The sequence below is a fragment of the Pelodiscus sinensis genome, unplaced genomic scaffold, assembly GCF_049634645.1.
Source record: "Pelodiscus sinensis isolate JC-2024 unplaced genomic scaffold, ASM4963464v1 ctg76, whole genome shotgun sequence".
Classification (NCBI taxonomy): Eukaryota; Metazoa; Chordata; order Testudines; family Trionychidae; genus Pelodiscus; species Pelodiscus sinensis.
The window spans coordinates 422,770-437,363 of NW_027465891.1; the positions used below are offsets into that span (position 1 = coordinate 422,770).

At 61.6% G+C, this 14,594-nt stretch overlaps 1 protein-coding gene across 1 annotated transcript in view; it reads right to left on the reverse strand.

Annotated features, from left to right (window-relative positions):
* Positions 1-14,594, reverse strand: part of DCTN1 (dynactin subunit 1) — a 129,909-nt gene that overhangs the window by 76,491 nt on the left and 38,824 nt on the right. The window contains 2 exon segments of the mRNA XM_075916079.1: positions 2,079-2,110; positions 6,630-6,708. Coding sequence (XP_075772194.1) covers positions 2,079-2,110; positions 6,630-6,708 — 111 coding nt within the window.

A 14,594-nucleotide genomic window follows, 5' to 3' on the forward strand; every position in this document is an offset into this window, starting at 1 on the left:
CTTGGCGCTGCCAGAGATGCCGTGGCACAGCAGAGCCACGGCTCAGAGACCGCTCCTGTGATTCCTAAGGAATCCGCACTGACAACATGCCTGCCTGCTGCGTGGACACTCCCACCAGGCGAGGCCACTCCCACGGGCTAGCAGGCCAGCGGGAGCCACGGGCCACAGCGTGCTAGCGGGGGTGGCGTTCGCCCACGCTGCTCCGCACGGGCCTGGCTTGTTCTCACCGGACGCTCCCTCCACTGACGGGCAGGTGGTGCACAGTGAGCGTGCTGCGCACCGCGCTCAGCCCAGGGCCGGGAGGAAAGGCAGCAGCGCAGCGGACGGGACGGGCTTCGCGGACACGCCCAGGGGCTGCAAGCACAAGGGGCTGGGGCTGCTGCAGACTGGCTGTGAAGCCCTCGAGTGGCAGCTGGGCTGGCCTGGCCCAGGGAAGGGCCGTCGCACGAGGAGAAGGGAACCGGCTTCGCAAGAGATGTGCAGCGCCCTTCCGACAGCAGCCACTGGCCAGAGGGCGGGGGCAGCGCGCACACGGCCTGCCTGTAGGACCCCACCCCTTGCAGCGCGGGGCACCGGCGTGCCGAGAGGCCTCAGGCCCAGCAGCAATGCCGGGGACCCAATGCTCAGGTGAACTCACGTGCGTTGGAGGGACGCGTGTCCTGTGCCCATCGGGCCCTCGGCCCCACAGCATGGAAGGAACGGGCCACGGCTCCGTGCATGCGGGGGGCCACATATGCCTCCCTGGCCCGACCCAGCCCGCAAGCCACCCCACTGGGACCCTCAGGCACAGAGCAGCCCCACACTGCTTTAAGCAGCTGGCTGCTCCCTGGGGCTCTCTGCTCCAGGCACTGGCGGGGGGTGCTTTGCCCCCCACAAAATCTCTCTACTCCACTGGGGTAGTTTCAGGTCGATAGGAGCAGAGAAACATTGCTGAGGGGTGGGGGCAGTGCGCAAAGCCTCCCCTCCCCCAACACCCAGGGCAGGGAGCAGCCAGCCGTTCTGAGCAGCCTGGGACTGTGGCAGGCAGGGAGCCTGTCTCAGGTCCTGCAGGGCTGCTGGCCAGGAGCTGCCTCTGGCACCCCATGCTACCCCTCCCCCAGCTACCCGGTCACCACCCAAATCCTCTGCACCTCGGCCTACACTCCCTCCAGGCCACAATCCTCTCCTCCACCCAGGACAACCCCCTGCTTCCCCCACACTCCCTCTCTGCCCCACCCCCACACTCCCTTCTGCACCCAGCCCCCTCCCTTACCCACTGACCAAACCCTGGAGTGGCCCCCACCAAAGGCACTACCTTAGACCGGGGGGGGGGGGGGAGGGAGGGGGACGACAGAGCTCTGGCTCCTTCGCTTAGGCGTGGATGTCAACACGGGGCCAGGCTGGCGGGGGCTGGGCACAGGCTTGCCACGCGCAGACAGGGGGCAGGGGGCAGCCGGAACGGTAACCGGACGCCCTAAAGCAAGCCCCAGTCTAAGTGTCTGAGCCTTTGAGCCCGCCAGCAAGCTCCACGCACAGCTTGCCCGCTCCTGGCAACGCCGGGCCGGCAGTGCAAAGGATGCCCCATTGCACAGGGGCAGCTCCCAAGGAGGCGAGAGCAGGGCAGTCTCAGCGGGCAGGGCCCAGCCTACACCGCGGGTGGGAACAGGCGCCCGGGGACCTGCCCTCGCTGGCGTCGGTGGGCGTCTTGCAGCCTGGCAGGCGGCTGAGAAGGCAGAGAGCCCTCCGGACCACGGGGCACAGGCAAGGGCCACAGGCAGTGCGCAGGAGGCGTCGCCGCGGGGTACGACACTGGGACCGTTCGACGGGACAGGCTGCCTGCTGTCCAGGAGGGATCCCTGGAGCCCAGGGCTGGCCCCACGGAGCTGTAACCCCACTGACAAAAGCTCGGGCCTGCCTCCCAGGCCACTGTGTTTGGGGGCTCCCCTTGCCCGGAGCTGGCCCTGCTCCAGCCGGGAGAGGCGGCCGCCGGAGCACTGCTACGCTCGGGAAGTGGATTCAGCAGAGGAGTGCGCGCAAACCCTCCCCTCCCAAAGCCAGCCCTCGGCAGCGGCGGCAGGCGCTCCAGCTGAAGTACTCACCAGTTTGCTGGCTTTGGCAGCTTCCAACGACTCTGGAAAGAAGGCAGAAAAACAAAGACCCGTGAGTCTCGTCACACGTCCCACGCAGCCCTCACCCTCTCGCGGCTGGAGAGGATCCAAAGCGCAGCTCCCAGCACCTACCAGCAGGGCAGCAGCCACCCCCGGCTCACACCCTGGCACCCTCAGTGCCAAGGCTCAGCTGGCTGAAGTCCCCAGCCGTGGCTCCGGGCAGGGAGCGGCCACGTTGCAATGCACGTGCCGAAGGAGGTGGCCGTGTCTGGGGCAGCAGGTGCAGTGCACGGGGAGTATCGACCACTTCAGAACAGAGGGGCAGGCCCACGCGTCTGCCCGCTCCTCTGGCCAGGCGAACACGACTTCCCAGCACCTTGGATCATCTCCAGCCTACAAAGCCCCCTTCTAGGGGCCTGCAAGCACAGACGGTTATTGGCCGTCTTCAGCGGTCAGATTCCCGCCAGTAGCCAAAGGCGGTTCTATCGCCATACAAGAGCGGCCCGTAACCAAAATACGCTGCCGCCGCTAGCCAGGGGGATTCTCCCCAGGCTGCCGGGGGCACCAGTCAGCCAGCTACGGGTGAAGTGCGCGGAGACAGGGTCTTGCCTCTGAGCGGCTCTCGAGGGCACCTCCGCACTTGCAGGGCGTTTCTCCCCTCTGGCCAGCAGCCAATGCCTGCCGACCCCGCGGGAGAGCGCTCGCTGCACCGCACTCGCCCGGTGCAACTGCACAGATCTAGGTTCCCGAGCACGCAGCGTGGGGGGAGCCTGGGGCTCATCTTGTCAGGCTTGCCCCTACCAGGGACATTACATGGGCTGCCGGGAGCCCCTGCACCGGGCGGAGGGGGAGCAGCTGGACTGGAGCAGCCCTGCCTGCGGCGTGGGGGCCATCCGCTGCCTGCTCCTTTAGAGAGCAAGCGGTCAATGCAGCATCAGCAACCAGTCCCGGGGGGTTTCACTTCCCTCCTCGCCCGGCGCCGTACGGTGACTGCGCTGTGGCCAGTGCTCTGCCCCGTTCTGACATCGAGACGAGGGGCCGCCGGCAGCTTATTGGCTGCTTCCTCTGGCAAACGGCAAACCGGCCCCTCACCAGCCGACAGGCAGGGTCCTGGCATTCAAATGGGCAGGTGCAAATGCCAGCGTCCGGGCTAAAATCCAATGCTACTTACAGGGCCCTGGCACTTGCACTTGGATTCAGTATTTCGGCCACCTCCTCTCCCAAAGTGTTTTAGCCCAGTCACACAGCGGCTGCGCTCCACCCCAGAGACAGCTGCAGTTTAGGGGTGAGCAAGGCCATTCCAATGCCCAGATGCGCGTGTGTAGCGCACCGCCTTGGTCTGAGGGCGGAGGGGTGTGTCCGGAGGGCGGCGACTTGCTTGGGTACATTGCACCCTTGGCTCCGTTCCTGGCCGTCGCTGCTCTGCTCTTGTGGCTTACAGCTCCGGCAGCACTCACTGGGGGAGCACCCTCCCCCGCCCACGTCCCCCAGACACTAGCGAGGCAGCTCATCAATCAAAGACGCCACTGGGCCTCCTACAGCTTTACTCCCTGAGCTGGACTGATGGGACCCGAGACTGCGGCAGGCGCTGCTGTTTCTATGGAAACACCCTGGCTGGGAGCCAGTCTTGGCGTGTCTGTACCGTGTCTCCGAAGGGCACAGCAAGCGATGCCGACCGGGTGCTTTGGCCCCTCCACCCACCACCTCCACGGCTCATCCCTTTGAGCAAGCAGATCAGACCCCTCCCAGCTCCCGCTACCCTCCTGGCCTAGCATCTCCACCCGCCACGGCTACACGCTCGGAGCACCCCCATTCGGAGCCAACTCCCACTCCACTAGCCTCCGACAAGGGGATTCAGCAGGGCCCAGCGCAGTGGTGCACGGGGAGCTCGCTGCGGTGCTGGCCACCGGGCGCAGAGGGAGAGCCGGAGGGGCTGCGGGCGCCCGGCAGACAGGGCATTGGGACGAGGCTGGAAGTACAACGCAGCCGCAGACTCTCCCCGGCAACAAGGTTCAGTGCTGGTCCCATCTCAAGAAGTCTGCAGCAGAGATGGAGGCAGTGGGAAAGCCTGAGCGTTCAGAAAGGAAGGGCTGGCAGACTCACCACACAGGGACAAGGGGAATCCTAGAGCTGGGAGGGACTCGCGAGTCCCCTGCCCCCACAGCGGGGACCAAGCACCAGCTAGACCAGTGGTCCCCAACGCGGTGCCCGTGGGCGCCATGTCTGGGCTGGCCCCGCCCCCGGGCACGCAGCACATGTGCAGTGCCAGCCCCGGGCGCATGGCGCGTGGGCAGCCCTGCCCCCAGGCACACAGCACGTGAGCAGCCCCACCCCCGGGCGCCCTGCGTGTGAGTGGCCCCGCCCCCAGGCGCCCGGCAGCCATGAAAGGTCAGGGCCACCGAGATAGCCCAGCCCTGGCAGTGTCTGTCCCACTTGCTCTTCCATGTCTCCAGGGATGGGGATTCCACAACCTCCCCGGCAACTGACTCCAGTGTTTGACCCCCGACAGGTAGGAACCTTTTCCTACTGTCCAACCTAAACCTCCCTTGCTGAGTTTAAGCCCCTTGCTTCTTCCCTGTGCTCAGAGGCCAAGGGGAACGATTTCTCCCCTCCTCGAGGAGGCAGCAGCAATTAAAATAAGCAAGCTGCCCGCCGGCCCCTCCCCGTACCACTGGAGACTGTTTCTGGCCGGCTCCCCCAGCAGTACCAGACATCACCTCTCGCCTCTTCCAACCCCCATCCTTCCAGCTGGGCCCAAGCCGGGGCAGAGGCCAATGCCACCGAGCGCTCACAGACCGGGGGGGAGAGTCGTCGGGCCGAGCTGCTTGCTGCCCAGTGACATTCGTAGAGAGTGGCTATTTCCTTAGGGGCTGATCAGATGTTCCGTGCCATGGCTTACAGCAGTCTGGCAGCCTGGGGTAACCCACAGGACTTGCAGGCCACAGCCTGCCTGCTGAGTGAGGCAACGCTAGCACGCGCACGCCTGGGACCTGCCACCCACCAGCCACGGCGCCGTGCAGACAGACAGGCCTCACGCCTAGATAAAGCAACCCCCAGTGGCACACGGGCTGCCAAGAGCAGCCTGGGCCTTCGCAGGCACCTCACTGCTTGGAAAGAGCCAGCCCAGGGCGAGGGGCAGGACAGGAGGACAAAGGCCCAGGGAACAAGGTTTTCATACCAGTAGAGCAGAGACGGCCCCACTCGCGGGGGATGCAAACCAGGGAGCCGGGAACAGCCCTACTGACCGCGCAGCGCGGCGGGATAAGAGCGGCAGCAGGAGCTGCCGGGCTCAGGAGGTGCTGGGCTGGCCCGGGTGACGGGAGGAAGGCCGACGCCTCGGGGTGCTCTCGAAGCAGTGGGGCGAGATCTCTGCTCCCTGGCGTGAAGCAGGGGTGCAGGGACTCACTCTGGAAACACTCCTCAGCCAGCGAGTGGCAGCTGTGCAGCCCAGGCCTCCCGCGCACAGACAAGGGCCTGCCGCCCTACAGGGGAACGGGGAACTCACAAGGAAGCGCAGAGCAGGCCTGTGGCCAGCGACGTCCGCGCCGCCCTGGACTGGACTCCTAACCGCAGCTGCATGAGGGTGTCGCGAGGACCCTGCCCGGCCTTGGGGCCTTCCCCCGGGGCGCACGGAGATGTGCTCGGAGCCTCAGGAGCGGCGCCCCAGAAGTGCTACGCATGCACCTCCACGAGCTCCCCTCTGGCGCACAGGAAAGGCCGGGGGGATGGGCAGCCTTAGGGCTCAGCAGTGCGGGAGGGGCTGGTGCTGAAGCTAGAACAAGGACCCGAGAAACGGGGAAACCTTCGTATTCACTGCAAGTCAGGGACCTTGGGGGAACGGGGCAAGATTCTGGGTGCGAATGGCCAGGCCTCTCAGCCACGACAAAGTCCTGGAAACCTCCAAGTTACACGGACTCTAGTCTGTTGGCTTGCAGAACAGAGCCAGGCCGGCCAGGCAGCGAGGGACGAGGGAAGGGAAATGTATTCGGGCTTGCCTGGCCTCAGCCTTTCCCACTGCCTGAGTTCGTGGAGGTTGGAACCGCGTCGCCGGGAACGACTCCCGGGGGGGCGAGAGCGGAGTGCCGCAAGACACGCCCGCTACAGGCCCTGCCACTCCCGGGACGGTGCCATCGCTCGGCCCTGCTCTTGGATCGGGCCTCAGCAGCAGCGAGAAGGGATAGTAACCCTCCTCTGGAGGCAGCTGGCCAGCGAGCTGTTGGACAGACCGCGTGTCCCCAAACACGGCACTCGGCGCCCGAGGGGTTTACTTAGCGCTTCGAGGCAGGGGCAGCCGTGGTGCTTGCGTCCCACCTTGGAGGGAAAGACGGAGGGGCTGCAGCGCTTCTCGGGGAGCGAGGGACGGCATCGGGCCAGCGAGCAGCACAGGATCCCCCTGGGCACCGGACACGTGGCTCGAAATGCCAACGGGAGACACCCGCCCTGTGCCCCGGAGCACCGACTCTAGGCCGTGCTGGAGGCCTGGCACTGCATCCCTCCTGGGCTAGAACGAAGGGAAGGGGAGGACAGACAGGCAGCCCTCACCTCTCTTGGGGACCTTGGAGACAGAAGACTCTGGGGTTTCTGGAGACGTGGTATCAGCTCCATCTTCAAACACCTGGATCTGAGGAAATGGAGCAAACGCAGCATCACCAGTGAGCACACAGCAGCCCCTTTCAACAGACTTCACTGTGTGCTGCTCGTCAGCCCAGTCCCAGGTGTGCCTCCCTGCCCCGCCACTCAGAGGGAACGGAGCCCAGCGTGGATTTGGGGCCCAGCCGTTCCCAGGTCGCGATGGGTCAGGCTGGACTCGGCCGGGGGGCCTTTCTGAGCGCGCTGTCTGGCCGACGGGACGCTGCAGCCACACATGCTGCAGCAGTGACCAGCCCGCGGCCTGTGACGCTGCCAGCCCGCCGGGCCATTCCAGCACTGCGAGAGGGCACAGCGCGAGGAAAACGGACGCGCCGGGGCTGCAGGGGGCCTCTGAAGCCATCTGCTTCGGCCAGGCTCTCGGCTGACCAACAGCGCTTCATACGGTCTCCCACTGCATTCCTGCCAGCAAGTTACGTCCAAGCCCCCTCCAGCTGCTGCTGCTGGCCTTCCCCCCCCCCCCCCCCGGGCCCTCGGTCCAAGCCCCCTCCAGCTGCTGCTGCTGCTGGCCTTCCCCCCCCCCCCGGGCACTCGGTCCAAGCCCCCTCCAGCTGCTGCTGCTGGCCTTCCCCCCCCCCCCCCGGGCCCTCGGTCCAAGCCCCCTCCAGCTGCTGCTGCTGGCCTTCCCCCCCCCCCGGGCCCTCGGTCCAAGCCCCCTCCAGCTGCTGCTGCTGGCCTTCCCCCCCCCCCCGGGCCCTCGGTCCAAGCCCCCTCCAGCTGCTGCTGCTGGCCTTCCCCCCCCCCCCCCCCGGGCCCTCGGTCCAAGCCCCCTCCAGCTGCTGCTGCTGCTGGCCTTCCCCCCCCCCCCCCGGGCCCTCGGTCCAAGCCCCCTCCAGCTGCTGCTGCTGGCCTTCCCCCCCCCCCAGGGCCCTCGGTCCAAGCCCCCTCCAGCTGCTGCTGCTGCTGGCTTTCCCCCCACCAGGGCCCTCGGTCCAAGCTCCCTCCTGTTGCTGGCCTTCCCTCCCCCAGGGCCCTCGGTCCAAGCCCCCTCCTTCTGCTCGCCTTCCCTCCCCCCCCCCCCCCAGGCCCTAGGTCATAGACTCGTAGACTTTAAGGTCAGAAGGGACCATTATGATCATCTAGTCTGACCCCCTGCACAGTGCAGGCCACAGAATCTCACCCACCCCTCCTAGAATAATCCAAGCTCCCTCCTGCTGCTCGCCTTCCCCCCCCCGCCCGGGCCCTAGGTACAAGCCCCCTCCTGCTGCTCACCTTCCCCCCCCACACTAAGGCCCTTGGTCCAAGCCCCCCCCTGCTGCTGCTGCTCGCCTTCCCCCCCCACACACTAAGGCCCTTGGTCCAAGCCCCCCCCTGCTGCTGCTGCTCGCCTTCCCCCCCCCCACACTAAGGCCCTTGGTCCAAGCCCCCTCCTGAGGCTGCTGCTCGCCTTCCCCCCCCACAGTAAGGCCCTTGGTCCAAGCCCCCCCCTGAGGCTGCTGCTCGCCTTCCCCCCCCACACTAAGGCCCTTGGTCCAAGCCCCCTCCTGAGGCTGCTGCTCGCCCCCCCCCCAGGGCCCTCGGTCCAAGCCCCCCCTGCTGCTGCTGCTCGCCTTCCCCCCCCAGGCCCTCGGTCCAACCCCCCCCCCCCCGCTTGCCCCTTTCCCCCCCACAGGAGCCAGCCAGCGCATACTCACGGGGGCAGGGATCAGGGCAGGCAGCGAGAGGCTATTTAGGAGCATGCTGCCACGGGCCAGTGCCGACATTTCCAAACACGGATGGCTCTGGCACCCTCCCCCCCGCTCTCAGCTGCCTGCTGGGTTTGCCCCTGGAGAGGGATCAGCGCCCTTGCGGCCGCCTCAGAGCGCCACTGGCAGAGGGACAGGCTGGGAGGGTTTGGAGTGCGGGGAGAGGGGTCACTCGCCGTAACAGGAGTGCGTGCGCCGGGTAGCCAGCACAGGCAATGCCCCGCACTTGGGGCCGGGTGCACCATGCCACAGGAGAGAGATGGAGGCGGAAGGCTGCCTGTGCTCCCAACAGCCCCACAAGGAGCCCTCCCAGACCTGCCTGGGGGCGCAGCAGGGTGTGTCGAGCTCCCGCAGGACAACACAGAGCAGGTGAGGCCTGCAATGGCTCCTGGGAGTCAGATCAACTGCCGAGTGGGATGGAGGAGCAGAGGGTCCCTGAGCCAAGAGGGCTGGTGACACAGCTAACCCATACAGACACTCCCGCGTAAAGCCCCAGGGAAGGGCGATTAACCCTGGCTCCGATGTCTGACCTGCATCGTGTCTTCAGCTCCTCTAACCAGCAGCGGGGGGTGAAGTCGGTTCAGCAGTTAAAATAGAAAAAGAGCAAGTGAAACATCACTAAGGCAAGTGAGAGGCCTGCAAGTCCCCAGGGCTGACGAATGCACCTAGAACACGCAGGGAGCCGAAAGGGGGCAGCTGAGCCTTTCGCGTCGTCTCTGAAAAGTCGCGGAAGTGGGGAGAGATTCCAGGAGGCTGGAAAAGGGCAAATCTAGCGCCCACCTACAAACAGGAAATAAGAACAACCCAGGGAACTCCAGCCCAGTCAGCTTAACGCTGCGCCAGGGAAGAGAATGCAGCAGGTAATTAAGGAATCCATCTGCACACACCTGGAAGATAAGGAGATAGGTAACAGCCAGCCTGGATGTGTAAAGAACAAATCATGTCAGAGCAATCGGATCGCTCTCTCTGCTAGGGTGACAAGGCCTGTGGCTAAGGGAGAAGCGGTGGGCGTGGGATACCTGGACTTTAGTGAGCCATTTGACACAGTCTCACACTCGGGCAATGCACCCTAGACAGGGCTACTATAAGGTGGATGCATAACTGGCTGGAGAACCACTCTCAGAGAGTCGTTATTATCCCGCTGGAAGGGCACAGCAAGTGGGGTTCCACAGGGGTCTGTTTTGGGACCAGCTTTGTTCAAGCTGAAGCTAGATAATTTCATGGCGGTTAGGTCCATAAAAGGCTATTAGCCAGGGGATAAAATGGTGTCCTTGGCCTCTGTCTGTCAGAGGCTGGAGAGGGATGGCAGGAGACAAATCGCTTGATCATTGTCTTCGGTCCACCCCCTCTGGGGCACCCGGCACTGGCCATTGTGGGCAGACAGGACACTGGGCTAGAGGGACCTTTGGTCTGACCCAGCACAGCCGTTCTCATGTTCTATATCTTCATCAACAATTTAGACGACGGCATACAGAGTACGCTTATGAAGTTTGCAGCTGATACCACGCTGGGAAGATCTTCAACTGCTTTGGAGAACAGGGTCAAATTTCAAACTGATCTGGACAAACTGGAGACATGGTCTGAGGTAAACGGGATGCCGTTTCATAAGGACAAATGCAAAGTGCTGCGCTGAGGAAGGAGCCATCCGTCTCTCACAGGACGGGAAGCGACGGTCTAGGAGAGTCCCGCAGAAAGGGACCTGGGGTCAGAGCAGACCACAAGCTAACAGAGTCAGCACGACTGTTGCAACTATCGCAAACATGGCTCAGGAGTGTGGTGAGCGAGACACAAGAAGCCAGTCTCCCGCTCTGCTCTGTGCTCCCTCAATGGAAGTCCTGCGCCCGGGTGCCACATTTCAGGAGAGATGGGCACAAACTGGAGAGAGTCCGGAGAAGAGCAACAAGAATGATTCACGGTCTAGAAGCCAGGAGCTCTGAGGCAGGGCTGAAGAACTGGGCTTGTTTAGTCTGGAAAGGAGCAGACTGAGAAGGGACATGACAGCGGTTTTCAAGTACCCGAATGGTTGTAAAAAGGGGAGGGAGAAAACTGGCTCTCCTTGGCCTCTGAGAAGACAAGCAGCAAGGGGCTTAAGCTGCAGCGAGGGGGGTTAGGTTGGCCAGTAGGAAACGCTGCCTGTCAGGACAGTTGAGCAGGGGAATGAATTGCCTAGGGAGGCTGTGGATTCTGCGCCATGAAGATGAGCTCGATTAGGTTAGACAAACCCTTGTCAGGGTGGCCTAGGTCCGTGGAGCCCGACTCACTAGCGGCTATTAGTCCAGTTGAGGGTGGCTAGTTCGCTACAGCCATAGCCACTAGCGCAGCTACTGCTTCGGAGCTGGCTGGACACCCGGCTGTAGATGGCGCTTGGTCCGGCATGAGGGCAGGGGACTGGATCGGATGACTTCTTGAGGAGCTTTCCAGTGGTCTGAGAAGTAGCTCCGTCCTCCAGCCGAACACGAATACGCTGCCGATGGGGTCTGTGGCCGTTCCTGCTCTAACACTAGCGATTAAAGGTGAAAGTTTTAAATCCAAGTATCTAGCCGGACATATTTTAATTCTCACTTCCTTTTAAATGATGCAATTTCCCGCTTCGCTTGAAGGCACCTGCCCGGGCTCCAGTCCCGTTTTCCTCGCTGAAGTCATTTAGGGTACGCCACACGGCACAGAAAGCCTGCGCAACGGCGCTTCAGAGTCCAGGCCACGCAACCACGGCTAGCAGCATCCCCTCTCTCGGTAGTCACACTTCTCATCAACTGCTGGGAACGGGGCACGTCTACCCGAGTGACCTGACCCTGTTCGCACCAGGGCTCCGTGTGGTAACGCCTTGCCCATCTCTGCATACGCGTGTACACCTGCCAAGCTGACGCTTCCAGTCCATGCACCTAACAGTGGGCTCCCACCCACGCAAGCTTGTGCCCGGATCAATCTGCGGGTCTTTAAGGTGCCACAGGGTTCCTTGGTCTTGTTTCCAGATGGGACGGTCTCTAAAGCCTCACTAAATCCAAGACGCAGCATCACCTGTTGCTTAGCTCACCCCAATCCTTGAGGCCGGTAACTCTGTCAAGGCAGGAAGCGAGGCTGGTTTGGCATGACTCATTCTGGACCAATCCATGCTGGCTATTGCTTCTAACCCGTCACTCCTAGGTGCTTACAAGAGATTGTTCTAGTATCTTTCCAGGTGTCAAAGTGAGGAGGACTGATCTAATTCTCTAGGTCTTCTTTGCCCCCCCTTTCAGGCAGGTACTAGGGCTGCCCAACTCCTTTCTTCATCTGCTGTCCAGTAGATCTCCACCACACCTGCCAGTGGTTCCAGCACTGCTTCAGTTAGTGCCCCGGACGAATTCCACCAGCCCTCCCCACCGGCATACATCCAGCTCTGCTAAGCGTCCTTCAGCCTGCTCTCTGGGTTCGCACCCCTTCCCTCCGCTGGCTCATGTCATTCGGGTGGAGTATCTGGTCTCCATTAACCTTCTTAGTGAAGACTAAACAAAACGGGCATTGAAGACCCCAGTGAGTACGGGCTCACCCTCCCTGCTGTGCAGAGCTCCTACATGCTCCTTTGTGTCGTCCGCCTAGTATTTGCTTTTCTTACTTCTTGAAATACGGCAGGTGACCAGACTGGCTTACCAGGGGCAACCACGGGGAGCTTAAACACAGAAAGGGAGCTGACAAGAAGTGGAAACTTGGACTGATGACTAGGGAGGAATATAAATCTATTGCTCGGGAATGCAGGGGAGTGATCAGGCAGGCGAAAGCACAGTTGGAACTGCAGCTAGCAAGGGATGTGAAGGGGAACAAGAACGGTCTCTGCAGGCATGTTAGCAATAAGGATGATCAGAGAGGGGGTGGGGCACTTACTGGCTGAGGGGAGTAACCTAGTGACAGATGATGTGGGGAAAGCTGAAGTACTCAATGCTTTCTTTGACTGTGTTCATAGACAAGGGCAGCTCCCAGACTACTACACTAGGCAACGCAGTATGGGAAGGAGGTGCACAGCCCTTGGGGTATGTCTACACTACCCTCCTAGTGGAATGAGAAGTAACGGTAGCTCAGATTAGGAAGCCTAGTCCGAACTACCTAGTCTGTGCCGCGTGTAGCCGCGCGGTACGGAGTCCACACTAGCGGACATTTAAAAATGGCGGCGCCCGGCTTATGCAAATGAAGCCTGGGAAATTCAAATCCCGGGCTTCATTTGCAAGTGCGGTATGCCTACATTACCACCCTAGTTCGAACTAGCGGGGTAGTGTAGACATACCCTTGGTGGGGAAAGAACAAGTTAGGAACTATTTGGAAAAGCTAAACATACACAAATCCATTGGTCCAGATTTAAATCAACCGAGGGTTCTGAGGGAGTTGGCAAATGTCATTGCAGAACCTTTGGCCATTATCTTTGAAAGCTCGTGGATATCGGGAGAGATCCCGGATGATTGGAAAAAGGCAAATGTAGGGCCCATCTTTAAAAAAAGGGAAGAAGGAGGATCCAAGGAACTACAGTCCAGTCACCCTTACTTCACTCCCCAGAAAAATCATGGAAGGGATCCTCAAGGAATCCATTTTGAAGCACTTGGAAGAGAGGAGAGTGATCAGGAATAGTCAAAATGGATTCTCCAAGGGCAAGTCGTGCCTGACCAACCTGATTAGCTTCTATGATGAGGTAACTGGCTCTGTGGACGTGGGAAAGTCCATGGATGTGATTGACCTTGACTTAAGCAAGGCTTTTGATTCCGTCTCCCACAATATTCTTGCCAGCAAGCCAAGGGAGTACGGATTGGATAAATGGATGGCAAAATGGATAGAAAGCTGGCTAGACTGTCAGGCCCAGCGGGTAATGATTAATGGCTCGATGTCAGGCTGGCGGTCCGTTTCTAGTGGAGTGCCAAGGATCTGTTCTAGGGCCAGTTTTGTTCAACAGCTTTATTAATGACCTGGCTGAGGGGATGGGTTGCACCCTCAGCAAGTTTGCGGATGACACTAAGCTGGGGGGAGAGGTGGATACGCTGGAGGGCAGGGGCAGGGTCCAGAGTGACCTGGACACATTGGAGGGTTGGGCCAAAAGAAATCTGAGGAGGTTCAACAAGGACAAGTGCAGAGTCCTGCCCGTGGGAGAGAAGAATCCCAGGCATTGGTACAGGCTGGGGACCCACTGGCTAAGTACCTGTTCTGCAGAAAAGGCCCTGGGGTTACCGTGGCTACCACCAATCTGCCCACGGCTGCACTTGCAGAACTCCACTGGATTTCCAGGGCCCTGACGAGCTTCCACCCTGGCCGGTTACTAGTTCTCCTAGTTTCCCTTCACGTCAGGGGAGAGCGAAGCTGGGCCTTTAACAACATCTTGAGGAACTGCCCGGCCTCCTGAAGTACTTTGGTCCTCCCCTGCCCCGCACAGGACCACAGCTACCAGCTCTCGCTGCCAGTTAAAACCTGCTTTGTCCCTGCTCTGCTTCCCTGCCTCCAAACCATCTCATCACCTCGCCCACCCCGCCCTGCTCTCCGCCGCAGGCCGCTGGTCAGAGGCAAGTCTGAACTGGCTGTCCTGCTGCTTCACCCTCCCCACTGCGCAACCCAGACACCTTTCCGGAACTGACCGACATGTCGTGTTCTGCCATATTACTCTCCAATGGGTGTGCGGGGAGCTAAATCCCCCATTCCTCCCAGGTCCTCCTCTCGAGATTTCTGTTATTCATTCTACAAAGGCCTCATTCACCCTTTTTTCTGACTTGGTGGTCTGTAGTAGAGCCCCTACCATGACTTCACCCCTATTATCTTTACCAAGAGACTGGCTTGGTCGGTGTTGCACTTCCTTCTGGGCCTCAGAACAAGTATACGTATTTGCAGCGTACCACACAACATCTGCGCCCTGCCTGGCTGTTCTTCCTGAACGAGCTAGACCACAGGTGGCAATAATTCTTGGTGGGGGGGCTACTCCAAGGTTTTGGAAAGTGGTCAAGGGCCGCACTTTTCCATGGAGGGGGTGCCAGGTCTAGGGTGGGTGCAGAAGGGCGCACCAGATAAGGGACTGGGGTGCAGGAGGGGCGTGGGGTCCGAGAAGGTGTTTGCGTGGACGAGGGGGTTGTGACCTGGGTCAGGGATTGGGATGTAGGGTCAGGGAGGGGGTGTGGGTTCCGGGGGGGGGGGACAGGGCCTGGAGGGAGTTGTCACTGGGGGCAGGAGGTGC